Source organism: Drosophila willistoni, assembly GCF_018902025.1.
Source record: "Drosophila willistoni isolate 14030-0811.24 chromosome XR unlocalized genomic scaffold, UCI_dwil_1.1 Seg106, whole genome shotgun sequence".
Taxonomy (NCBI): Eukaryota; Metazoa; Arthropoda; class Insecta; order Diptera; family Drosophilidae; genus Drosophila; species Drosophila willistoni.
In genome coordinates, this window is record NW_025814055.1 from 2,568,120 (window position 1) to 2,594,894 (window position 26,775).

The 26,775-nt window shown below is 38.2% G+C and overlaps 1 protein-coding gene and 1 long non-coding RNA gene across 2 annotated transcripts in view; one reads left to right on the forward strand and one right to left on the reverse strand.

Annotated features, from left to right (window-relative positions):
* Positions 1 to 4,932: 4,932 nt before the first annotated feature.
* The window catches only part of LOC6651957 (glypican-6), a 57,273-nt gene continuing 35,430 nt past the window's right edge, over positions 4,933 to 26,775 (reverse strand). The window contains exons 2-8 of the mRNA XM_002074377.4: positions 10,350 to 10,514; positions 9,809 to 10,043; positions 7,998 to 8,154; positions 7,669 to 7,935; positions 5,824 to 6,416; positions 5,579 to 5,748; positions 4,933 to 5,513 (exon numbers count right to left, since the gene is read on the reverse strand). Of these exons, the coding sequence (XP_002074413.3) occupies positions 5,095 to 5,513; positions 5,579 to 5,748; positions 5,824 to 6,416; positions 7,669 to 7,935; positions 7,998 to 8,154; positions 9,809 to 10,043; positions 10,350 to 10,514 (2,006 nt within the window). The 3' untranslated portion in view covers positions 4,933 to 5,094. The remainder of the gene's footprint in view (positions 5,514 to 5,578; positions 5,749 to 5,823; positions 6,417 to 7,668; positions 7,936 to 7,997; positions 8,155 to 9,808; positions 10,044 to 10,349; positions 10,515 to 26,775) is intronic.
* Positions 10,618 to 11,587, forward strand: LOC111519571. Its single transcript, XR_002724401.2, has 2 exons — positions 10,618 to 10,733; positions 10,799 to 11,587. It is a non-coding gene; the product is annotated as an uncharacterized LOC111519571 (long non-coding RNA).

Genomic DNA, 26,775 nt, shown 5'->3' on the forward strand with positions numbered 1-26,775 from the left:
AACTTTTTTGGTAACTCTTTCCTTACCTATAGCTATCAAAGTGGAAAAACGTTTTATCTAAAAAGGATAATGTTTGCGAAAGAACGGCCAACAGTCGTAGCATAGGAAATAACGAAGTTTTTGAACAAAGTCATTGTTTTCCACCGATTGTTCCTATGGAAGCTATGTGACATAGTTACCCGATCCTTATCAAATTTGGCACAGTCATTAACAGATATATTAAACTAACAAATGTTTAATTTGACGCAATCGCGTCAAAAGTAACGAAGTTATTAACCAAAGTCACCGTTTTCGAAAGATCGTTCCTATGGGAGCTATATGATATAGTCACCCGATCGTGATCAAATTTGGCATAGTCGTTTATATGTATTATGAACTCACCAATATTAAATTTCACGACAATAGCTAAGGAAATAACGAAGTTCTGTTCGTGACTTTGCGGTTTGTATGGGAGCTATATGATATGGTGGTCCGATCCGGCTGCATCCCAGATATACAACCCCTGCAGTATATACAAGACCACATGCAAAATATCAACTCTGTAGCTCTAACGGTCTAAGAGGAGTTTGCGTTGATCCAGACGGACGGACAGACGGACGGACGGACATGGCTATTTGAACTCGTCTCGTCGTGCTGATCAAGAATATATATACTTTATATGGTCGGAGATGCTTCCTTCTATGCGTTGCACACTTCTGACCAAAATTAATATACCCTTTTTGCAAGGGTATAAAAATGAAGTAAGTAAGTCGTCTCGCCGACTTGGGTATACCATACACCAGGTGAAACAAATACATATTTAAAATTTCGAAAACCAAATGTATGTCTATTAAATTGTTTTAACATGCCTCATAACATATGCTATCTTGCTCACTCTACAAACACACGAGCACTCTAGCGCCGCCACTAGCCAACGGCCAATTCTGCCCTTATGGATCGCGTATCAAAATACGTTTATACGCGAGCGTTCTGCGAGCGAGCGATTGAAATGCGATGTTGTACCATGATACAATAACATGTTATTGTATCATGTGTTGTACAACTTCACGTCACACACACACTACGAAGCCTGAGCATGTACCGACGAGTGTACACATATATATGCAAAACGAGAATACAGCAGGGCCCGGCACAAAGAGAGCGCTAAAAAAGTTTAGTTCAGTGCAGAGCCCGGCACTCATATCCCCCGGGGGACGAACTTGTTCGGCACCTCGTATGCGTGTAACCGAACGGCTGCCGAAGTCCTCACACAGAGGATGAGGGTTGATTTAGTTTTCCTCAGCATTTCGACGCAAGCAGATCTATGTCGCTTTGTTGAGAGAACACGCATGAAAAAATTGATCGCTGCATTGTTCTCTCTATCTTTTTCTTGCATAAGATTATTTGCTGCACTCGTTTTCTTGATTTGAGGCAGAATTTGATGAAGTTTCATTTTGCGCAGTGTAAAGCAACATACGCACACAAGCAAGTGCACACATACAACTAAACTTTTTTAGCTCTCTCTTTGTGCCGGGCCCTGGTGTAAAGCAACACACGCATACAAGCAAGTGCACACATACAACTAAACTTTTTTAGCGCTCTCTTTGAGCCGGGCCCTGGTTCAGAGGTAGGCGCCCATAGCCCGTGCGGGCACTTTTGCTCGGCAATTGCTCGTGTGGCCGTCTGTGTGCATGCCGATGTGAGCACGAAGTACAAGTTGAGTGCATAAAAAAACAGCTAGTGTCGCACAGACTTTTGACGAAAGCAGTACTATGTCGCTTTGTTACGCAGCTACACGCAGAAAAATTTATGCTTCACTTCTTTACATGGCAACTTTAAAAATATTTTGCCATTATTTATATTTTGTCCCTATAGGGTAAAAAGTATATTATAATGTAAGCGAACATGCATAATGTAATATAAATGTAAGATAAAAGGCAATGTTAAAATTATCTTCCATGTTTACCACAACATACATTTGTGAATCCACATTTTCGACAATGAAATTAATTAAAGATTCAATTCGAAATAGTCTTACTGATAGCCATTTAGAAGATCTCCTTCGTATAAAAAGTTATCCAAACAATATAGAAGTAAAGGAAATAGTTGAGTTTCTGAACAACAATTAGGTCGGAATTATTCTTTTTCACTTGCAGTTTAATTTTTTTATTCGTTTCTTCACATTCGATTCGCGCAGTGTAAAGCAGTTTACCAACACAAGCAAGCGCACGCATACATTGACAGTTTGAGCTGGCTCTCTTTGTGCCTACCCCTGGAATACAGCGACACTGCTGCGAGCAAACGTTTTTCGCTCTCGCTGCGGCCGCTCTCTAGGGTTCTAGGCCAGAGGTAGGCGCCCATAGCGGGCACTTTTGCTCGGCAATTGCTCGTGTGGCCGTCTGTGTGCATGCCGATGTAAGCACGAAGTACAAGTTGAGAGCGTAAAAAAACAGCTAGTGTCGCACAGACTTTTGACGAAAGCAGTACTATGTCGCTTTGTTACGCAGCTACACGCAGAAAAATTTATGCTTCACTTCTTTACATGGCAACTTTAAAAATATTTTGCCATTATTTATATTTTGTCCCTATAGGGTAAAAAGTATATTATAATATAAGCGAACATGCATAATGTAATATAAATGTAAGATATACATGTATGCACATATATGTATAGTATGAAAAATATATACATATAATAGCCGATACAAAATATGCATTCATTTTTATGACATTAAGGTAAAAGGAATCCAAGACTCATGACTGTACTTTGTTTTTTAAGGCGATTCGGTAAAAAAGGGTTGTGGGAAAATTCCGCAGTTTCACTTGCAGTTTAATTTTTTTATTCGTTTCTTCACATACGATTCGCGCAGTGTAAAGCAGCTTACGCACACAAGCAAGCGCACGCATACATTGACAGTTTGATCTGGCTCTCTTTGTGCCTACCCCTGTTCTAGGCTGTTCGGCTTTTGCCGAAGTTCTCTGGGGTTCCAGGCTCAGGCTAGCGTTTGTAATCAAAAAATCTTGAGTTTGACGCATCTATGTATGTATTCTATGGTTAGTGATTTCACCCTATGGGTGTATGGTATAAATAGCGAGATACTGAAATATGCTTGTAAAAAGCTTATGTACAGAATTTTTAAAAATTGGTAAATGAATTTGTTATTATAAATTTGAAATATTTGTTTTACTGGTGTATGGTATACTTAAATCGGCGAGACGACTTACTTAATTCATTTTTTATACCCTTGCAAAAAGGATATATTAATTTTGGTCACAAGTGTGCATCGCATAGAAGAGAGCTACAGAGCTGAAATTTTGCATGTAGGCTTGTTCTACATGCAAGGGGTTTGACCACTATATCATATACCTCTTATACAAACGGCAAATTCACGAACAGTGACTTTTCTCAATAACTTCGTTATTTTCTGAACTATTGTCATGAAGTTTAATATTCATTACCCCTATAAACACCTATATCATATAGCTCCCATAGAAACGTTCGGCCAAAAACAGCACTTCATTAGACAGTGGCAAAATAATTGTGGTATTATGGCCATCTCATCCAATTGTCATATAACAGCATCCGGCCAGGGTAAACACTTTTGGCTTGCTTTCAATTGTTATTTTTGTATTTCGGTTTCGGCTTTTAGTACACATAAAAATAATACATACAAAAATCTAAATCTTGATAAAAAATAAATGTAAGTATTTAGATTGGTTTCTCTTGTAATACACACATACACAAATATTTATAATACACAAGTATGTATAAATGTATGTAAAATAATTAATATATATTATATAAAAATAAAAAAAAATGTTACTATTATATTATTGATGTCGTGGCTTGGACGCATTTTTTATGGCTGTTTAAAAGTTTCTCGATTTTCTTTAAACATTTCGCTCCTCTTTTGTTTTTGGGAGTTCGGATTTTTTGTTGCTAAAATGTGTGCTGATATATGTTACGTATAATGCATAAATATATTACAATTAATATATGTTTTGCTTGTTGCTTAGGTCTAGGGGCTAAGGTGTTGATTTAAAGTTAATTTTTGCTAAACGATCACATTAAACACGCATTCTACACTCGCACGCGAAATATAAAACATTCATTCATTCACTTAAAAATACGAATTTCGCCCTTAAGACTTAGAGAGGGAGTGTGTGTGCGGGAGTGGTGAGAGGGTGGAGGGAGAGGGTGCCTATTGGCACGAAAATTCAATATAAATGTTTGGAGGCTGGCTAAGAATCGTTATGACAATCATGTGTCAACGTTTCTTTTTCATCTTTCTTTCAGTTTCATTATTTTTTTATATCCAAAAAGATTTATATCTAGTTGCTATCATAGGCCAGGACTTTTCAATGATTTCATGCTTTTGTAGGAATGGCAACGGGTTCGACACCGGCTAGATAAGTGTTTGTAGTATCATACTCTACATTGGATTGCTAGAAGAAAGTGGCAGAGATCGTAGTAAACCGCTTGATTTCTAAAGCAGGGGAAGATTTTGGTCATTCGTATCGGGTATTCGTGGTGTCCTTGTTCGAGTCACTCATTGATTAAACCGAACCCTATCCGTTCTTAGTTTATAACTTCATTTCTTTTGTTTTCATTGCCCTTATCAAAAGTTTTTGTTTCTGGACTTGCATTTTGCATTTAAATAATTATGTATAAATGTATATATGGCCTGTTTTTTGTCAAACGAAATAGGGCTGTATCAAAAAGTCCCATGCACCGATTTAAATAATGTTCGTCTTAAAAATGTTTTTCCCTCCACAGGGGCCAATACTGGCAATACCCTTGCTTCAATAGTAAATTTTAAAAACTAACTTCAGAACCATTAAAATCCAACCATGTTTAAATACGAAACACTAGTTTGGATATCTTATTATGTCCTTCTATTACCTTTCATTTGACAACCGAAAAATTTGATTCGGTCCGCTTTAAGACCTAGATTATTTGACTCGCTCCACGCGAATATATATATTTATATATATACATTGTATAAGTATATATAAAAATAACATTTCTTTTTATATTTTTGTTTCATAGATGAATGACTGAGAGGTGTGGGGTTTTTTGTTTTGCTTTTTGAAAGAGGATGCATATTTGAGTAATCACAGCAAATCGGCGCAAACGCCACCAAACCACGCCATATAAAGAGGCAATAAATAGACCATTAGAGCACGGCGTAACGTTATTTTCTCGGGTGAACTGGCTGTCGACCGGGTGCCATCGTTGGCCGTCGAATCATCTTCGCCATTACCCTCGTCCCCATCAACCTCGTTACGATCTTTGGTAATGTGTGTAGTGTGTAGCAAAGGATCCTTATCATCCAAATTGGGCCGGGAAGTTTGTGTGATAATTGATGGACCATCTTCATCGTCGTCATTGTCATCGTTTCCTCGCACTGAAGGATCAACCACATCGGGCTTATGGCTGGGTTCGAAGGGACCTATGCCGGAACCCTCGTCGTCATCCTCATCATCTTCAAAGCCTGATCCAGAGCCATGGCCACTACCCATATAAGGTTCCTCTGCAATATAGCATTACAGCTTAAAAAGGGATTCTTATTTAGAACGCACTTAAGCAAAAACCTACCATGTTCACTCCAGTCCACATCTTGACCATTATAGGCATTACGCAAGTGGTTAATGGCATTCTTTAGATGGGCGAGCTGCAAGGACATTTGAGCCGTCTGGCGAGTACTAGCTGGATTGCCACTAAACTCCGGATTCGATCCATGCTCTGTGGTAATAGAGTGCATGTATCTACAAAAAGACATATACAGAAATGATCGCGAGTTAATTAAACCAAATACTGAATTCTTTTATGGCCTAACTCACCTATCTATGGTGTGTCCGTTCCAACACATGCCATCTACGTCCGAGCTACTTGCTATATCCTCATTACTGCATGTAGAGCTTGGCAAGTTTGACCAGAATTTCTTGTAATCCTTTACCCGTTGCCGTATATCTCGCACAATCCTATCCAAAATGGGCTCACGTGCACCTCCACCGCCACCGCCACCGCCGCCACCATTGTTTTCACCATCGTCGTTGTCACGACGGTTGTTGTTCTGTTGCTTGCGCCTTTGTTGTTGTTGCTTTCTGCGTTGCTGATGCTGTCGGCGCCCTGCACTTCCGCTTCCGCCTGCTCCTCCTCCACCCCCACCAATGCCATCATTGTTTTGCTCTTGCTCTTGAGATTGTTGAGGCAGTTCCTGTGACCCTGGATCGGCTGCACGACGTTCACGTAAGACAATGGCCTCATCCAATGTGGCATCAATGTCTAAGGTATCCGCTTCTAAAGAATTCTTCACAGGATGTTCTTGGACAAGGCTTCTTCTCAGCTTTGCAGGTACAGATCGTTGGGTTCGCCCTAATGTTGGCCGGCCACAACCCTGAAACACTCGATTGGTAATATCTGCCCCCGAATCCTGTAACGAAAGCCAATAATGATGTCGGTATTTAATGATCAGTCAAAGAATCAATTATACTATAATTTATACATATGGTACATATTTAACAACATCTGTTTGTATGTACATATTTGTGATATGAATGAGATGCTTTACATATTATACTCAAAAACTTTTTGTGTTTTCCGTGAATTCCTCTAAATTTATGCTTTTTAAAAATTTACACATGAATACTCATATCATATTGAATTTTGATTACTACAATAATATTTGAGCTCTGCTCGGCCCTCTATTACTACCTGCTATTCGTTCAGCATTTCAATTTGTTTTGTTCATTTCAACAATTTATTGCCCAACATTTGGTTCCCATATGAATTTAATTTATATTTCCATTTTTAATTCTATAAAATCTGTTTGGATTTTTGTTTTTGTTTTGGGCTTTTCTAATGTTGTTGTCGTTGCTATGCTTGTTGCTGGTGTTGGTGCGTGGCGGCACTCCGCTTTTAATGTGTTTATATTTGTTTTTGCTTACTTTCTTCTTAAGACATTTTGCACAAATTGTCGGCCCCATGAAACAGCTAGCGAAATAGTTCCTTAATGTAATTTGCATTTGTGGTTGATTGTCATCTCATCGCTTACGAAAAAGCATTTATGGCTGACCTTTAACGGATCTTGAACTGTTAGCTGTACCTCAGCCGGATAGGGATCATATGGAATTGAACGGCATAACAGTCAGTTGACTTTTGCCAGGCAATAAAACATGTATAATAAAAACTATCAACAGCTTCAGATTAACTGTAGGGTATTTCCTCGGTTAAGCATTTCGATAAACAGTGGTAACCTGGACTGCGCTTGAAACTGATCTTGGGGCTGGCCTTAACTTACCTTTATGTCTATAAATAGGGTGTATTATATTTAATTTATATTATATTTAAGTCTGTGCTAAATGTAATCAAGATCGAGCAACTATATTATACAGCTTTTATTGAAATGATCGATCTGGAATACGGACGACAAATTTCAAATGATTTCGAAGATAAATTCGAAAAAGTTAAACAATTTTTTTTTTTTTGTTGATTTTTTTATGTTGTTTTAGTAAATCTGAATTTGCATAAATTATTTAGATTAAATCAAAACGGCAGCTGTTTGCAAAACAAGTTACAAATTGGAGGATATGCAAATAGGAATTTGACTTCAGATAGCAAATAAATTAATAGATATAACGCTAGATACATACAAACATATATTACATACGAATAAGGAAACACACCTGAAAATTCATGATGGCCTCTGAAATCTTAATGTTGATGGGTTCCACAACCATCACAATATTGAAGGAGCCAAGCATACGTTCGGCAACCTTGTCCATGGCGAGGGCAAAGTTCTCCCATTCGGCGTCGAATTCGTGCTGATAGTGAAGACATCCTTTTATCACATTGACACAGTAGTTGGTGCAAGGCTTTTCCATATAGCCTTTGCAAGCACCACAATGTTGCATTTTAGTCAGTGCCCCAGTACAGTCTGCATTAAGTCGTATCTAGAGGATATTAACCGAATGCCATTAACTGTTCAGGGTTTAATGTTAGTTGGGCTACTTACATTCAGTATTTTCTTGGATACTTCGGCGGCGGTTGCCAGGGCCTGGCCATAGGTTCTTGTGGCCACAAAAGATCGTTTGATTTGAACGGAAAGCTTATCGGGCACATCGCCAAATGGTTTCAGTTCCTTCATGTGCTCACTCACACAACGCATGTATCTTAATGGAAGTATAGGATCGAGAAATGTGAGAGTTAGAAAAATAAATAAATCAGATCTTGTAATTGGCATGGCTCAACGCCCTCGCAAGAAACATTTTATTTGAAAAATCATAAAAATTGTTTTTCTGCAGGCGGTGCACTTCCTTTATGGCTGCATCTAAGCATGACATCCATTGCACTTAAAGTCTGATGCAAATTCCTAGACGTTAGCAATGAGTTACCAAATCGAGTTTGTTTCAAATTTTTGACACGCCCCCTAGTTCCCAAAAATGAAATAAAACCGATTTTCTCAAACACTATACTAACTAGAGACACCAAATGTGGTATGTATATTTGCCTTTTCGCGCCCGAAATTTGAAAAAACTCGATTATCTCCCGTTATTTCCTACCTTGTGCAATCAAATTTGGCACACTTACTTATCCAGCAAACTACCAAATTTCATATAAATCGGACTAAATATCAAAGAAGCTAACTTCGGCTATGCCGATATTTATATACAATGCAGTCCTTGGCAATAATATTTTTGCATGTCAAAATTCTTTTTCTGCAACTCAATTCACAAACAAAACCTTCAAATTATTACTCTTTTTACTAAAGTTTTTTCCTCTTTCCTCATTGCCTAAGCAAACCACGGCACGCATACACATAGAGTTTACGTATCGTTGCGTCTATGTGTGTGTTTGTGTGGTCTGTTGCTTTGTTCATTTCGACCAATGACGTAGTAGGCAACATGCAAAATTTTGGGGTGTGATGAATTATATCCAATACTATCACATTAATAAATTTCATAACGATAATCCAACTGCTTCATCTTCTTTTCGTATACAACTATAAGTACTATGATAAAGTGGTCCGATCCTAAAGATATTCATCTGCCCCAGATAATAAAAAGCACAAATATTTCAGACTGATAGCTGTTAAGATGGCTGAGTAAAACGCATACGCACCGACGGACAGACGGACATGGCTGTATCGACTCAGCTTCTTATGCTGATCAAAAATATATATACTTTATGGGGTCGGAAACGTCTCCTTCTGTGCGTTACAAACATCAGACCAATTTTATAAGGGTATAAAAATGTGATTACCCGAGTTAAGTTTTTTTGTTTTTGACCTTAATTATTGAAGCGCCATGAACACGAACCATAGGGCTGAGCTAATGGCGAAAAGGGCAAGTAGTGAGAGCAATTTAAGTGGTGTGTGGAAAACGCTTCTTTTATTCGATTAAACACCCACAAAAGGAAATGTAACCGATACAACTATAGTGCTATAAATATTTTTGGTCAATTGCAAAAGTCGAGGCAATAAACGTTTTCACTAGGCATTAAAAGAAAGCAATATCATCTGAATTTGTTCCACTGAAGTTCACTTGGTTCGGCAAAGTCGGCACAACGATCTGATTTACTATTTGTACTGGCTTTAATAATTTGAGCCGTGCTGCCAACTCTCACTAAAGCACTGTCTAAAAGGGCCTAACAGACTTTAATCGCCTAAATGAGGCTGATGTCAAAGTCTTGCCAAAGACTGCTCTCTTAGTGTTCGTAAGTCAGTGATACTTTGCGGTTTCACACGTCTGTAGTTTACCTCCAAAGCTGAATGGGGAGTGGGTTGTGGGGATGAGTTTCGGGTTCGAATTACGTATATGTACTTACTTTTCGTCAAAGGCATATTGTGAATTGAGCACTGTGAACATCTTTCGATAAAGAGTGCTGAAGAATTTGTCCATGACCTCCATTAGATCAACTCGGCCGTGGGCAAAATATTTCTCCAGTTCATTGAACAGATCCGAAAAGACGTCCGAATTCTTTTGATAGATAACTCCATAGGTACGCATAAACATCATGTGGAATTGAGTCTTTGATTCCAGCAGCAGGCTACGGAAAATATCTAAAGAAAAAAGAAAGAAAAGAGTACGACAAAATATTTACACATCCGCTTAAATGTTTAATGATCGCATGCTTCTTTGCAACTAGTCGCTTCCGTTCTAAATTAATCTCAACAACCGCACTGTCGTCCTTGTCGAGTGCCTGCCTTCTGCCCAGCAGCCCATGTCAATTGACATTTGTAACTTGAGGCCAGCATGTTGGCATGTTTTCGATTCCCGCTCCCCCAAAACCGTTTCTGGTTTCCTATTCCTTCTGTTTCAAGTGGCTTACTGACAAACGATTCTGTTTCGGTAGCCGCAAACCTTACCATTAAATTTGGTTGCTTTGCTTCCCAACAGTCCGGACATTTTGGTTATCTGCTCTTTGAAATGCCATTCGAGTTGGTGACGGGATTGCATGGCCATTCGTGTTTCCATGTTGTAGGTACAGCATGTGCCCACAGAGGGCGATTCACAATAGCGAAGAACACGTTCTGAAAGAAGAAAAAACGAAAATAAGTTTACTAAGATCATAAGTAGGATGAATATTTGCGGATTTACATTCAGGCAGGCCTTGATTTGATCATTGTTATTTAATTTTTTATATAAGGTACGTACAATTTTTGTTTATTCAGTTTCCCTTCGACATTTGGCTGGGATAAATTAGAATAAAATTTTCAGATTTTCCTTCTCTAAAACCCGATTAAAATCAGGTAAGAAACATTATGCTATGGCAGAAAGGTCCAAAGAATTAAATTGTCTTCTCATGTGACCATAGGAATCTAGCAATGTGCTGTCCAAGTCGTTGGTATCGAGATACTCCTTGCGTGCAATGCTGCCTGATCGACTGCAGCTATTGCTGCCCCTCATCAACTTGTTGCAATTGCTGTGAAGGCTTTAGCAGGTTTTGCTAAGAATTTAACTAACAGGTGACGGGGTACAATATTCCTGGCGGACACACACCAAATTGACAAAATTTATCAATGGTCCTGGAACTCGAAATTGCGTATATTTATATCTAAACGACTGTAAGATGAAGGAGAATTATTTTAGTTCGTTTTTTATATAAACCAAGACTGGATTATTAGAACTGAAACGAAGTAAGTCGTTTAGCCTAGTTTGGTCTTCCATGTACCAAATGAAAGGTTTGTTCCGCCGCCACTGCTGTGTTTTTGGGGCTTACAGAGTCAAAAACATTTTGGACCGAAAATATGGCGGATAAAGATTAATAACAAATATTTCATTTAAGTTGCAGAGGCGGAGTTGCAACCTAAATCCCGAAATTTGAGTCCCTCGCTTTTGTAGTCTCCAAGATCCAAGTGTTCATACAGACGGGCGGACGATAGTCTTCTACCTCTCCTCAGCCCCTAACACATGACAATGGAGTGGTAAATTGGTAGGGCTAGTCAAAAATATTTTCTGCATTTCAGTCACTCGACATTCTAAGAACTTCTTCCCCACTTGACATCGCAAGCAACGAATCAATAACATTTCATAGAAAAATAAACAAAGAGTAGCTACCAACCAAATACCATGCAGAGAATAAAGGAAAAAAATCTGAACCGTTGATACGGGAGTGGTTCATTCTTGCGCTTCCTAAAGATACATATATAGATGTATGTACATATCAATTTTATTTACGCAAACATTTAACACATTTTCAGGTAGAAAACGAGAGACAAAAAAATATGCATTTGGTATGTGCAGGGCGCTTCATCTGTGTATTTGGGAATATTGTGTGTGCGCATCGTTTGTATAGCTCCCTTTTTTGTTTGTTTAGATAATTCTCATAAATAGTGGAAGAATGAGTGGGGTATTTGCAACGCGAAAGTTGCAGCACTAATTGACAAGGCTGCAAGTTTTCAAAATAATTTTGGTAATTGAAAATTTACATTTTCCTCAGTCCCTTGACTCATGGAATCGTGGGGAATGCACGAATGAAAATGAGAACTGCAGCTCAGCTCTGCTCTTAAATGTTCACGGCCCAGTTAAATATACAAATCATATGTGTGTATGCATATGGAGGTATGCATTTGTGTATGTGGGTACACATATAGAGTGAAGTTTTCTCTATGCTATTTCGTCTACGTGATTTTGTTTATTTCTATTATAAATTTAGCTACTTTAGTGCATAGAATCTCGTTGTAAACAAAACACATACTCACAGAAACGTTCCTTCCTACATTACATATTTTCTCCCCGTTCATACTCGAGCACTTGATATGGATGTGCCTTGCTTTTTATGGACTGGGCTAATTGTTATGTTGCACGAGATATGAATTGAGTGTGGCATATTAAAAGAAAACGAACACAAAAATAAGAAGCGTTTCCTACTTCCTCTTTCTCACTCCCTCTGTTACTCATTCTCTTTCTCTCTTGGTTCATTTGGAGTATGATTCGTGGGCTCCAAAGACTTATCTAAATTGGCTAGCAGTTAGTGGGTTTCCTGTTTAAATGTCTGGCAGAAACAGTCAACGGTGGCAAAAACTTCTGTGACTGCCATGGCTAATACTTTTATTTATATACCCTTGCAAAAAGGGTATATTAATTTTGGTCAGAAGTATGCAACGCATAGAAGGAAGCATCTTCGACCATATAAAAAGTATATATATTCAAATAGCCATGTCCGTCCGTCCCTCTGGATCAACGCAAACTCCTCCTAGACCGTAAGAGCTACAGAGCTGAAATTTTGCATATAGGCTTGTATATACTGCAGGGGTTTGACCACTATATCATATGGGTACATGTCATAACGCCCAGTGTCATAAGGCCCATGGGCTTTATGTCGCAAAAATGTGCGCCCATGGGCGCTAAGACACTTTTAAATGTGAACTAGCGCCCACTCCAAAAACGAAATAGCGCCCGAGGGCGCTACGACACAATTGAAGAATATTCAATAAAATATTTAAAAAATGTAATTGTTTTGTTTTTTTATTTTTTAAAGCCCTTTAATCGTGTCATAACGCCCATAAAAAAGTGAAATAAAGTCCGGCGTGCTTTATGTCACATTTAAAAGTGTCCTTGCGCCCGTGGGCTTTATGTCGCAAAAATGTGTGTCTTAGCGCCCATGGGCCTTATGACACTGGGCGTTACGACGTGTACCCCATGTAGTTCCCATAGGAACGATCGGTGGAAAACATGAACTTTGATCAATGGGTACATGTCATAACGCCCAGTGTCATAAGGCCCATGGGCTTTATGTCGCAAAAATGTGTGTCTTAGCGCCCATGGGCGCTAAGACACTTTTAAATGTGAACTAGCGCCCACTCCAAAAACGAAATAGCGCCCGAGGGCGCTACGACACAATTGAAGAATATTCAATAAAATATTTAAAAAATGTAATTGTTTGCCCTTTAATCGTGTCATAACGCCCATAAAAAAGTGAAATAAAGTCCGGCGTGCTTTATGTCACATTTAAAAGTGTCATTGCGCCCGTGGGCTTTATGTCGCAAAATGTGTGTCATAAGGCCCATGGGCCTTATGACACTGGGCGTTATGACATGTACCCATACAAACGTTGACGCGGTCGAAGTTAGCCCCGGCTCTCTGGTTTGGAAAATACTTTTTGTTGGATAATTGAAATGTAGTAGTTAGAATACCAAAGCGTTGAGAGATTGCTGAAGAAGATAATGGCAAGATAAGTCCCAAGGATATTAAAGAAGATTATATTATTATATTTTTGTGATTTTGATACAGTTATTCGAGTTTTCAACAACATTAAGCCGCAATCTCATTTCCATCAGCCGTGTTTTTAACACCTCTTCAGCTCTGTAGTATTGATCGATAAACAGTTGCTATAAACTTTGCCGCCCATTGCTCTTCATAAAACTGACTAAAAAGGGAGTTTCTTTTTATAGATATGTGACTAGGAAAGGAAGGTATTATGAGAATAATAAATGACCTTAACTTACCTATATGTCATTTTTGTTTTGTTTTATTATTTTTCATGCTTTTAGTTCGCCGTTTATAATAAAAATGAAGTAAGTAAGTCGTCTCGCCGACTTAGGTATAACATACACCAGTAAAGCAGATATTTAAACTTTATTCAACAAATGCATTTTCACATGCTTTTTACAAGCATATCTTAGTATCTCGCTCACTCAATCATACGAGCACCCTAGCGCCCCCACCAGCCAACGGCCAACTCCGGCCTTATGGAAAAACGTTTATTTGCATAACTCGACTGTTTTTTGTCCGATTTTGATCAAATTTGGTATTTTGCTAGATATTAGTATTAAATTTAAGTGTACCAAATACGGGAGATAATGAAGTTTTTCAAATTACAGGGGCGGAAAAGGGCGTGGCAAAATTTTTATACATACAAAATGTGTGCATTTACTAAGCGAATATACATACCAAATATGGTGTCTCTAGCTGGAATAGTTTTTGAGATAAACGTTTTTTTTAAATTGCGGGGGCGGAAAGGCGCGTGGCAAAAATTTGAAATAAACTTGCTCACTCTACATACTACACGAGTCTACATACAAAATTTGGTGGCTCTAGCTCTTATAGTCTCCGAGATCTAGGTGTTCATACGGACAGACGGACAGACGGACGGACGGACGGACAGACGGACATGGCTAGATCGACTCGGTTGTTGATCCTGATCAAGAATATATATACTTTGTGGGGTCGGAGATGCTTCCTTCTGCCTGTTACATACATTTTGGCGACTTTAATATACCATTTCACCCTATGGGTGTATGGTATAAAAATACAGAATTAGCTGGAAAAGTGTATAGACACTTAATGTCAGGGCGACGACTGACGAATATGACGATATTCGCTTTTTATCTGAATTGTACAAAATTTTCTGGATTGGTAACTCATTATAGACGGACACTTTTTGTTGAGTTCAGTTCGATATATGTTATCAGTATAGCAATGGAAAGTTGTAACCCACCCCGTATCGGGTGATATGCTTTCGTTTTCGTCTGCTTTCTTTGCATGGGCAATTTACTTAATTTTCCCATCTCTCGAAAGCTGGCAATAGCAATCAACACAACACGACTGCACGCATAGGGTGAAGCAAGTCGAGTGAAATTCATTTCAGATGATTTACTGTAACGATCATCGAAGGAACAACTCCTGCGGCGACCAGGCATCAGAATACCACCCCTAAGTAGGAATTGTTCTAAAGGGGTGGCAAATTTTAGCAATCGTATCAACAAACAGGAAAAAACAACAACACCAAAATGTCGTCTAGGCAAAATATAACAGCTATGATTAAGAAGCGATAGAGAAAAGTATGGCAGGTGTTCCCGCTGGCTTTCTACTTATGGGGGTTGACTGCTGTGTTAGAAGTTTTAGTTATACCATACACCAATGGAGTGAAATGGTATATTAAAGTCGCCAAAATGTATGTAACATGCAGAAGGCAGCTTCTCCAACCCCATAAAGTAAATATATTCTTGATCAGGATCAGCAGCCGAGTCGATCTAGCCATGTCCGTCTGTCCGTATGAACACCTAGATCTCGGAGACTGTAAAAGCTAGAGCCACCAAATTTGGTATGTAGACTCGTGTAGTATGTAAAGTGATCAAGTTCATTTAAAATTTTTGACACGGGACTCCGCCCCCGCAATTTCAAAAAAACCTTTTATCTTAAAAACTATTCTAACTAGAGACACCATATTTGGTATGTATGTTTGCTTAGTAAATCTGCACATTTTGTATTTTAAAAATTTAAAATTTAAATAAAACTCATTTTCTCGAAAACAACAAAACCAACAATCAAATTTGGTATGTAGATTTGTTTAGTATGCGTGCAGATTATAATTATTTAACATGCCTACTTTCGCCTCCAGAATCTGGAAAAACCCGATTGCCTCCTGCAATTTTTTGACAAATTCAGCACATTAATGAGCCCCATTAATATCTACCAAATTTTATTCAATTAAAATGAGACTAGGAACGTGCAAAATATACGTATAAACGAGTTTTACTAGGTGGTGCATAAGGCCAGAGTTGGTTGTAGGATAGTACATTTGATGTTCGAAGTTTAAAATATTTTTCACCTGGTGCACAAAGTTCGTGAAACTCATTAATGAGATAGAATGAAACAAATAGGTCAGCGCATAGGGAGATGAAGGGATGGGGGCACATGGCGCAGCATGGGCAAGGTATTCCAGTGGCAGGTTATTTATTTTAGTTTTAGACAAACAAAAACTGCACTTAAGTCTTCATCGCGCTTCTTCTATGCGCTTTCGACTCATAACTTAATCAGAAACAACGAAACAAACAAATTTTGGGACGAACAGAAAAACTATTCTAAATGTAGATTCCAGTTTCAACACATAACTTAATTGCCACCAGGGGTGCCGAAGCAAAACTTGTGAAGTAGCAGGCATGTACCTATGTATCTCTAAAAGCCACAAAAAAATTTGTTAAAATATTGGGCAGTTCTACTCAGTCTACTTTTTATACCCTTGCAAAAAGGGTATATTAATTTTGGTCAGAAGTGTGCAACGCATAGAAGGAAGCATTTCCGACCATATAAAGTATATATATTCTTGATCAGCATGACGAGACGAGTTCCGTCCGTCCGTCCGTCCGTCCGTCCGTCCGTCTGGATCAACGCAAACTCCTCCTAGACAGTTGGAGCTACAGAGCTGAAATTTTGCACGTAGGCTTGTATATACTGCAGGCGTTGTATATCTCGGATTCAGCCGGATGCCAAATTTGATTAAGATCGGGTGACTATATCATATAGCTCCCATAGGAACGATCTTTCGAAAACAGTGACTTTTGTCAATAACTTCGTCACTTTTGACGCGATTGCTTTCAAATTAAACATTTGTTAGTTTAATATATCTGTTAATGACTGTGCCGAATTTGATAAAAATCGGGTTACTATATCATATAGCTCCCATAGGAATGATCGGTGGAAAACAGTGACTTTGATCAATATCTTACTTTTTTCCTATGCTAAGATTGTTAGCCGTTCTTTCGCAAACATTAGCCTTTTTAGCTTAAACATTTTTCCACTTTGATGGCTATAGGTAAGGAAAGAGTTACCATAAAAGTTGCAAGGGTATACAAACTTTGACGCGGTCGAAGTTAGCCCCGGCCCTCTGGTTTACATTCTCTTCGTCACATCGCACTTAATTAATTTAACGTAGATTCATTGATTGCTACAACGTTTGGCCCGGAGCAAGCTGAAAGCTGAAGAGTTTCAAGCAGATTCCCTATGTGACAGTCAAAGACGGAAAATAAGTTTTCAATATTTAATTTGGTTGAAGTTTTTTGACTACCGTCTTGTTTCTCGTCCTTATCTACTTTTCAGAAGTAATGTAAGTACTTCTGCTTTGGACACTTTTTGAATACCTAGGCCGACAAAAAAGAGTCTTAAAACGAAAAAAAAAAACCAGAGGGCCGGGACTAACTTCGACCGCGTCAAAGTTTGTATACCCTTGCAAGTTTTTGGTTACTGTTTCCTTACCTATAGCCGTCAAAACGGGAAAACCTTTTTTATTTAAAAAGTCGTATGTTTGCCAAAGAACGGCCTACAATCTTAGCATAGGAAATAACAAAGTTATTGATCAAAGTCACTGTTTTCATCCGATCGTTTCTATGGGAGCTATTTTGTCTGATTTTGATCAAATTTGGCACAGTCTTTTATAGGTGTAAGAAACTTTCCAATATTAAATTTCATGTTTATGATGTAGTAATCCGATTACATATTATTATGTGTTAAGTTAATCACCTAACCGAAATCGCATAAAAAGAAAAAAAAAACTATTAACATTTGTACAATATAACTAATAGTTCAAAACAATTTTTTTTTAAATCGCTTAACTAACACTTAACAGATAAATGGGCGGACAGGTATAGTAATGATAGTTTTGCTTCTATATGGCTGATTAATAATATATAATAGGTACATACAGAGGTATGTACTTTATGGAAATGCTTCTTCCTTCTGTTGTTTGACACATTTAGCATTTAGCAACTTTAATATATGTATGTACATATATACGATTCCACAGTATACAAGTACACAGTGAAAATAAAAGATAAGAGAAACTAAATGGGATGGAGTTAAAGGAGAATTTTTTTCTGTCTTGTGTTCTGCGTATACGCGCGGTTCTTTTAGTCGTTATTAAAATTATTCGACTTTGAGTAAAACGTAAACTTGTTGTTAGGTGGCGACAGGATAACGGCGGGGAGCAAATGCTTATGTTGCAAATACGCTCCGTGTAAACAGAGTTTGAAGAAGTCTTCCTGGTTCAAGTCGAGGGCTTTTTGCGTGAAGAAGTGAGGATTTTTACTCCGACTTTGTTGTTGCCACATGTGTTTTTCATTTGTTTTGTTGCTGCAGTTGCCAAGCTGTCTGTGGCCAATACTGCAATGGCTGATGACATTACTCCTCCTCCTCCCTATCCCCTATTATTTTGAATGACAATTTCAATGCAAAAAATGCATTACCATCACTTTGCATCGTATAAAAGACATTCGAAAATACCACGAGACACATCGGTATGAAAATATACATTCAGTATGTTACACAAACACTTTTACTTTAATTATTTAGAACTAAGAAAAATCTTGTTCTAAAAAACTTACACATAGTCTTGCTATCACCCTTTTAAAAAACTGCGGGGGAAAATAAACCTCGGACATAAAGTTAATTTCTTTGATATTTATACCATACACCGATAGGGAGAAATGGTATATTAAAGACGCCAAAATGTATGTAACAGGCAGAAGGAGGCTTCTCCGACCCCATAAAGTATATATATTCTTGATCAGCATCTACAGATGTCCGTCAGCCATGTCCGTCTGTCCATCCGTCCGTCTGGCCGTCTGTCCGTATGAACACCTAGATCTCGTAGACGTAGGTATGTAGACTCATGTAGTATGTAGAGTGATCAAGTTTATTTCCAATTTTTGACACGCCCCTTTCCGCCCCCGCAATTTAAAAAAAAAGCTTATCTCAAAAACTATTCTAGCTAGAGACACCATATTTGGTATTTGTTTAGTAAATGCGCACGTTTTGTATGTATAAATTTTTCGCCACGCCCCTTTCCTCCCCCGTAATTTGAAAAACTGGATTATCTACCGTGTGCAATCAAATTTGGCGCAATTAAATTGATACTACTACCCACCAAAATACCAAATTTGACTCAAATCGGACAAAAAAGAGCCAAGTTATGCATATAAACGTTTTTTCAGAGTTGGCCGTTTGCTGGTGGGGGCGCTAGGGTGCTCGTATGATTGAGTGAGCGGGATATTAAAATATGCTTGTAAAATGCATGTGAAAATGCATTTGTTTAATAAATTTGAAATATTTGCTTTACTCGTGTATGGTATACCTAAGTCGTCGAGACGACTTACTTACTACATTCTTATACCCTTGCAAAAAGGGTATATTAATTTTGGTCAGAAGTGTGCAACGCATAGAAGAAAGCATCTCCGACCATATAAAGTATATATATTCTTGATCAGCATGACGAGACGAGTTCATATAGCCATGTCCGTCCGTCCGTCCGTCCGTCCGTCCGTCCGTCTGGATCAACGCAAACTCCTCCTAGACAGTTGGAGCTACAGAGCTGAAATTTTGCACGTAGGCTTGTATATACTGCAGGCGTTGTATATCTCGGATTCAGCCGGATTGGACCACTATATCATATAGCTCCCATACAAACCGCAAAGTCACGAACAGTGACTTTTCTCAATAACTTCGTTATTTTCTGAGCTATTGTGAAATTTAATATTGGTGAGTTAATTACACATATAAACGACTATGCCAAATTTGATCAAGATCGGGTGACTATATCATATAGCTCCCATTGGAACAATCGGTGAAAAACAGTGACTTTGATCAATATCTTTCTTACTTTTGACGCGATTGCTTTAATCTTTATCTGTTAATGACTGTGCTGAATTTGATAAATATCGGGTTACTATATCATATAGCTCCCATTGGAACAATCGGTGAAAAACAGTGACTTTGATCAATATCTTTCTTATTTACTATGTTAATATTGTGGGCCGTTCTTTCGCACACATTAGCCTTTTTAGATAAAACGATGATGGCTATAGGTAAGGAAAAAGTTACCAAAAAAGTTGCAAGGGTATACAAACTTTGACGCGGTCGAAGTTAACCCCGGCCCTCTGGTTTTAATAAAATTTTTGTTTGCTGAGAGTCAAGAATTCTACTGTTTTCCATTTTGCAGCTCCGCACAGGCCTTACCAAACTGAATCAATATTTTGCTTTCTCACGCTATTTCAGATCAGAAGCAACATCAATCACTGAATCATTGGAATGCGGTGTCGGAGGCAGTTGGCAACAATTTTAGCCAGATTGTGTCCAAGAGCATGAGCAAGACCAAGACGAAAACTAAGAGTAATAGCAAGACAAGGGCTAAATGGTATCACACGTCGGCGATGGCGTCGTTCGCTGCTACTCAAGTACATTGGCATAGCAGCTATTTATTTGATACTCTTTCTTAAGGTGAGACCGGATTGATCGAGTCTCGGGAAGGTTTGGCAAAGTATCAAAATTAAAACTATTACAACCAATTCTTTATATGCGATTGTCTTTGCAGTTTGATTGAGTATGAAACTGTTAACAAAGATTAAGGAATCAATTGATATTTTTATATCGACAAGATATAAATTGAAAACAAAGGGTACAGGGAATTTGTCTTAGATAAAAAGGAGATGATTTTTATCTTACTTCCTTTTGATGCAGCTGCCTTGTTTCTCCTTCACTTCTTTAAGCATTTGAGTATAAATAGATATAAATCCAAAACGTGGATGTGATTTCGTAACAGTAATTTCTTGAAAAAAGAGAGGAGATTTAAAAAAAAAAGGAAACAGAAAGAGTATCCAGCAGACATGGCCAAGCAACCAGCAAACAGGAATGTTTCTAGTGCAGGACAAAAAGAGAGGAGACGGATTCAAGGGCTTTTCGTAGCCGTTTGACTTTGCCTCGTCGTCGTTGTCGTTTCTTGTTCTTGTTTTATGCACTTGCATGTTTGTTTGTCAACCTACACAAGCAAATGGTAGGCTCAGAATGCTGCAGAAGCAGTTGTCAGCGCCAAACATTTGCATATTTTTAAAGAAGGCTGAAGGAAGAAGGAATGAAGCGCTGGCGCAAGGCAATATTTCAATACCCACAGCTCATTCAACGCATGGGATAGAGTTCTGTGGGCGAAGGGGTCCAAGACTGAACCCCGGGATCGGAAAGCTGTTGATGCTGTTGTGGGCTTTTGTGTTAGCATGTTAAGGTAGTCTAGACAAGACTCAACTCCGACGCAAACTACGATACTGCTCAGGTTATCTTTGAAATGCGATGTTCCAGAATACGAAACTGACGCGGTTATACTGTATATATTCTCATCGAATTGATCGCCTATATTGGTTACAATTTGAATAGACAAAGGGTCTATATTATTCGTTGATGAAGTCATAGCTTATCTTAATGTCAGTGTCGTTTTCATTGTATATTTTCTTTCGTTAACGTTGTTTTTGCAGCTTGCTATCAACTTGCCATATCTACGCGTGTGGGTTTTATAATCCCAGAGACAGGTGGTCGCCAGCTATATGCCGGCTGCCTACCAACATACAAATATGTATCTCCATCTCCATTTTGCAGCTCCAGCTCCGCCCTAGTGTATGGCGTACCTTTTGTACTTGCGAATAATTTCCTTACGGTAGCAACGACAGGGGAACGACGGGGAGCGGATCGGGGTAAAGCTGCGCCGCATTTTTATGCACATCTGCAAATTAAAAACGCATTGTATATGAATTGCCTCAGCAGCCTCCGCTCTTACCTTTGCCTTGGGTTTTGACAACACCAATACATTTTTACACTGCACAACACACTTTGGTTACTTGTCGTCCGACACATATGACTTTCTCATGTCTACGATTCTATGCATAATGGTTGTGAAGTTTCTATTTGGATTTTTAAACACTCTGCTCTCTGTTGATGTTGTGTGTGTGTGAGAGAATATATATGTGTCGTCTGTGCAGTGCATTTTAGACTTAATTGGTAGCTGTAGGATACAAAACAGTAAAAGCAACTACAACAATACTTGGGCACAGCGAGATGAGCCCTGTTGAAATCAAAGCTTTGATGCCGACACAGTGATGAATCATCGCCATGAAATGGGAAGAGGGTCTTGGTGTAGTATGGCGATGATGACAGGTAGCAGTATTTTTAATGAATGTCGTTTTAAGCACTTGTCTTTTTTGCATACAGAAAAAAATGTCGTTTTTATTACCGCCGCAAGTATTGTACAGCGTGCTTCATATTTATAAGACTCGAAGGACTTTGACTACAAGTTAAGAACTCTTTTAATTAATAATTTATTAGAGTACAGCAAACAGACTAATATTAATTTGACGACACTTTGACATTACTTTAAAATAGTATTATCAAATATTCAACGCATAGAAGGAGGCAACTCCGACCATATAAGCTATATATTCTTGATTTTCTCAACAGCAGAAACTTAATTTGACTGTACAGTGCAAGGGCATAAGAATTTTGACAAGGTTGGAGTTTTTTCCCAAATCATTTGAATGGATAACAATAATTGAGGTTTTTTCAAAGAGTGATATTGCCCAATAGAGTTTGGATTATTTTGAACGATAAAACATACTAGGAACCCGTAAGTTGATCATTGCGCATAGCTGGTATATATGCAAAAGGAAGGGAAAGAGGGGCGTGCGGATCACTCTTACCAAATATTTGTAGCATTTGATCGATTTGTAGAAACAGAATGTCAAGCCAAGCAAACGTCGATAACAATATATGTAAATTATAAATAAACAATATAAATAATAAAATAATTGATTAAATTTGAAACACCACAACTCTGACACAACAATAACAACGTGCGACAACAACAAAAAAAAAGTGCGTCTAACGGTTAGACACGATAGAAGTGAAACCTTCCGTAAAACAAACTGAGAGAGAATGAGACGAAAGCAGCATTAGGAGCGGGATAATTATAGGTTCATTATAATATTGCTATAAAGGTCATATTTTATTTTCTTCATTTTATTATTATTCATCCTCAATGTTTTCAATTTCAACAAATGATACGAGTGGCTTATGATAGCTAAAAAATGATACAAATGCTTTGGTTTCGATGTTGTCAACATATCTTTGAAATACCGCGCCAATTGTTGTTTTTGATCGTGTTGTTGATTCAGTGCGATTGTTACACATTTTTAAACTGCATGTTGTATTGAGAAAGTCAATTAAAGGAACCGCTGTGTCCAATGCAAAATTTACGTTAAAATCGCCACTTCAAATCATTGGAACTTTATCGTAATCTTTTCTAAGTATCCGCGATACTTCTGGTGTATACTTTATTAAATTTTCATGAATGAATTCCGTGATGCTATTTATTGATTGATTCGGTGAAATATAAATTGCTACAATTAAAACTGTTTTTCCATTGCTCAATCTGGTTTCGCATGCACATATTTCTCCCACTTTAGAGAGCTGAACAGACAGTGATTCTAGTTGCTGTGCATTGATTCATTATATATTTTGTGATACATTTTTATTTACTTTTTATACCCTTGCAGAGGGAATTGTAAAATTGGTCAGATGTTCGTAACGCACCGAAGGAGGCGTTTACGACCTGAGAAGCTGAGTTGATATAGCCATGTCCATCTGTCTGTCCGTCTGTGCGTATGCGTTTTACTCAGCCGTCTTAAGAGCTATCGGGATGAAATCTTTTTTTGGGGTTTTTTATTACCCGGGTAAGATAAAGTATGAAAATCCTTAGGATCGGACCACTATATTATATAGCTCTAGAAGAAAAAATTTTGCGGACATGGCTATATCAACTCAGCTTCTCATGCTGATCAAGAATTTATATACTTTATGGGGTCGTAAACGCCTCCTTCTGTGCGTTACGAACATCTGACCAATTTTACAATACCCTCTGCAAGGGTATAAAAAGTAAATAAAAATGTATCACAAAATATATAAAAAGCATTATGAAAAACTTCGACCAAGCTGGGAGTCGAACCCCGGCCGCCCGATCGCCAAGCGAGCACACTAACAACAGAGCCACGTCGACACTTTGTAAGTTGCCGTCGAGTTCTGTAGTTAAGCACGCATCTCATTTTCGCATCTCATTCTCTCGCAGGCTATATACTATAAGATCTATATGTATGTCTCTTTTTAGTGTCGCTTTTTCGTTTCATCGAGTCTCAAATCACTCCCAACGATTCTAAAGAAGTTTTCACTTCAAAAAGAAATTGGTAAAAACAAGGAAAACGTGTTGGTAATTCATTGGAATTTGTGTACTCAGATTAGATTACTGAAAACTGACACATTTTCCGTTTCCACGGTAAACGGAGTTGGAAGTTTTTTTGAGTTCTTACTGGCACTTCGACGCACTGCAGCACACCAAAATTTATAGTTTCATATTGAGGCTGACACAATAAGCACATTCATTGTCGATATTCTTTGTTTTCCCACTCTCCATACCAAATTATTTCGCTTCACGCATTATCTTTTCTAGCATTCACCTATTGATACGATTTTGGTGACGTTTTACTTTGGTAACCCAAACTCTGTTCCTTTTTTTTTATCGATTAAAAGCGCTGAGTCGCACACACCGATTGCTTTTGTCTTTCACAATAGGGCCATCACCTGCCCCCGGTCGGAAGACTTCATATTGGATGATTGGACTTAGAAACCTACAAATGAAAGCGCCGGTTAATATGGTTGAAAAAAGAATTTTATACCATTTTTTTCTTTTTCAGGAGGCAAAGAACGGACATATGTAAGTCCTTTTTTTTTGTTTGAATCAAAGCGTTGCGATTTAAATAACTTTGATAAATGTAAATTTGATGGAAATTGAACTGACAATCCACTGTCTAGTGGCATCTACCTTTTATTATACCATGCACCTATAGGGTGATATGGTATATTAAAGTCGCCCAAATGTATGTAACAGGCAGAAGGAAGCTTCTCCGACCCCATAAAGTATATATATATTCTTTATCAGCATCAACAGCCGAGTCGATCTAGCCATGTCCGTCCGTGCGTCCGCCCGAATGAACGCCTAGATCTCGGAGACTATAAAATTTGGTATGTAGTCTTGTGTGGTATGTATGTACTTGATTATATACCGTAATTTTCTACCTTGTGCAATCAAATTTGGCACACTTAAATTTGATATTAATATCCCGCAAAATACCAAATGATCAAAATTGGACAAAAAATAGCCAAGTTATGCATATAAACGTTTTTCATAAGGTCGGAGTTGGCCGTTGGCTGGTGAGGGCGCTAGGGTGCTCGTATGATTGAGTGAGCGAGATACTAAGATATGCTTGTAAAAAGCATGTGAACAGAATTTTTTAAAAATACCTAAATGCATTTGTTATTATAAATTTGAAATATTTGTTTTATGTATATGGTATATGGTATACCTAGGTCTCTCTCACAAAAACAAACGAGCACTCTAGCGCCGCCACTGGCTTACCGGCCAATTCCGCCCTTATGGACTGCCTAGCAAAACTCGTTTATACGTATATTTTCCATGTTTCTACTCCGAATTAAATAAAATTTAGTAGGTTGGTAGATATTAAAAGGGCTAATTGTGCTGATATTGGGTTCGATAGTCCAAAAATTGAGACAGGCAATCAATTTTTGCTAGATTATGAAGGCGAAAGTAAGCGTTTTTAATATTATTAATCTGCACACATACTTAACAAATCTTCATACCAAATAAAGTGGTTCAAGCTGTGTTGGTTTTTGAAAAACTGAGTTTTATTTAATCTTCAGGGACGGAAAACAAAATTTGGTGTCTATAGCTATTATAGTCTTCAAAAAAATCAGATTTATGTAATTTGCGGGGACGTGGCAAAAAGTTGAAATAAACTTGAACATCGTAGGTATTACAGGAGTCTAAGTACCAAATTTGGTGGCTCTAGCTCTTATAGTCTCCGAGATCTGCGTGTTCATACAGACGGACGGACAGACGGACATGGCTAGATCGACTCGGTTGTTGATCCTGATCAAGAATATTTATGGGGTCGGAAATGCTTCCTTCTGCCTGTTACATACATTTTGGCGACTTTAATGTACCATTTCACCCTATTGGTGTATGTAATATGGTAAAACATTACTAAAACTTTAACGGCAGGCTTTACCTTTCGTCGGACTTTATAGATATTCTAGTTTCCTGCGGCACTTTCAAGGATCTGATAGTTCCAGTCGATGCCAGGACTAAAGTCTGGATAAAGAACCATTCAAATTTAACAGCATCGTTTTTTCAGCTTGGGACACAGTATAAAATCTTGGGTACGCCCAGTATTAGCCCAGCTCTGTGGGTCTTTCTAAATTGTCTATAGACCGACAAAGGCGGTGAGACACATAGAGAGGAAGAATAAAGTAGGGGTCGAGAAGAAGGGAGAGAGGAGCAACAAAATTTCTTAATGGTTTTAATCGGATTTGAAAGATATTCGAGGATACAGACACGGGGTGTGGTCGGAGGCGATTCTACTTCGTGTTAATAATAAAGAAATTTGCCATGTCATATCACTCTGCCTGGTCGATATTATTGGAAGCTATTAGATCTTATCAAATGGTGGGGGAGGGGAATGGGGGAGGGGGAGGGGTGGACGGTACTGTGTGTATGTGTGGGTCTACAACTTAATTTCTCTTCCGACTCTTTGGGACCAAACTCATTCAATACTCATTGATTAGGTGCCATACATAAAATAATTGTATATCATTCAATTACGTCCGCTACGTAGGTTCTAGGCCAAAGTC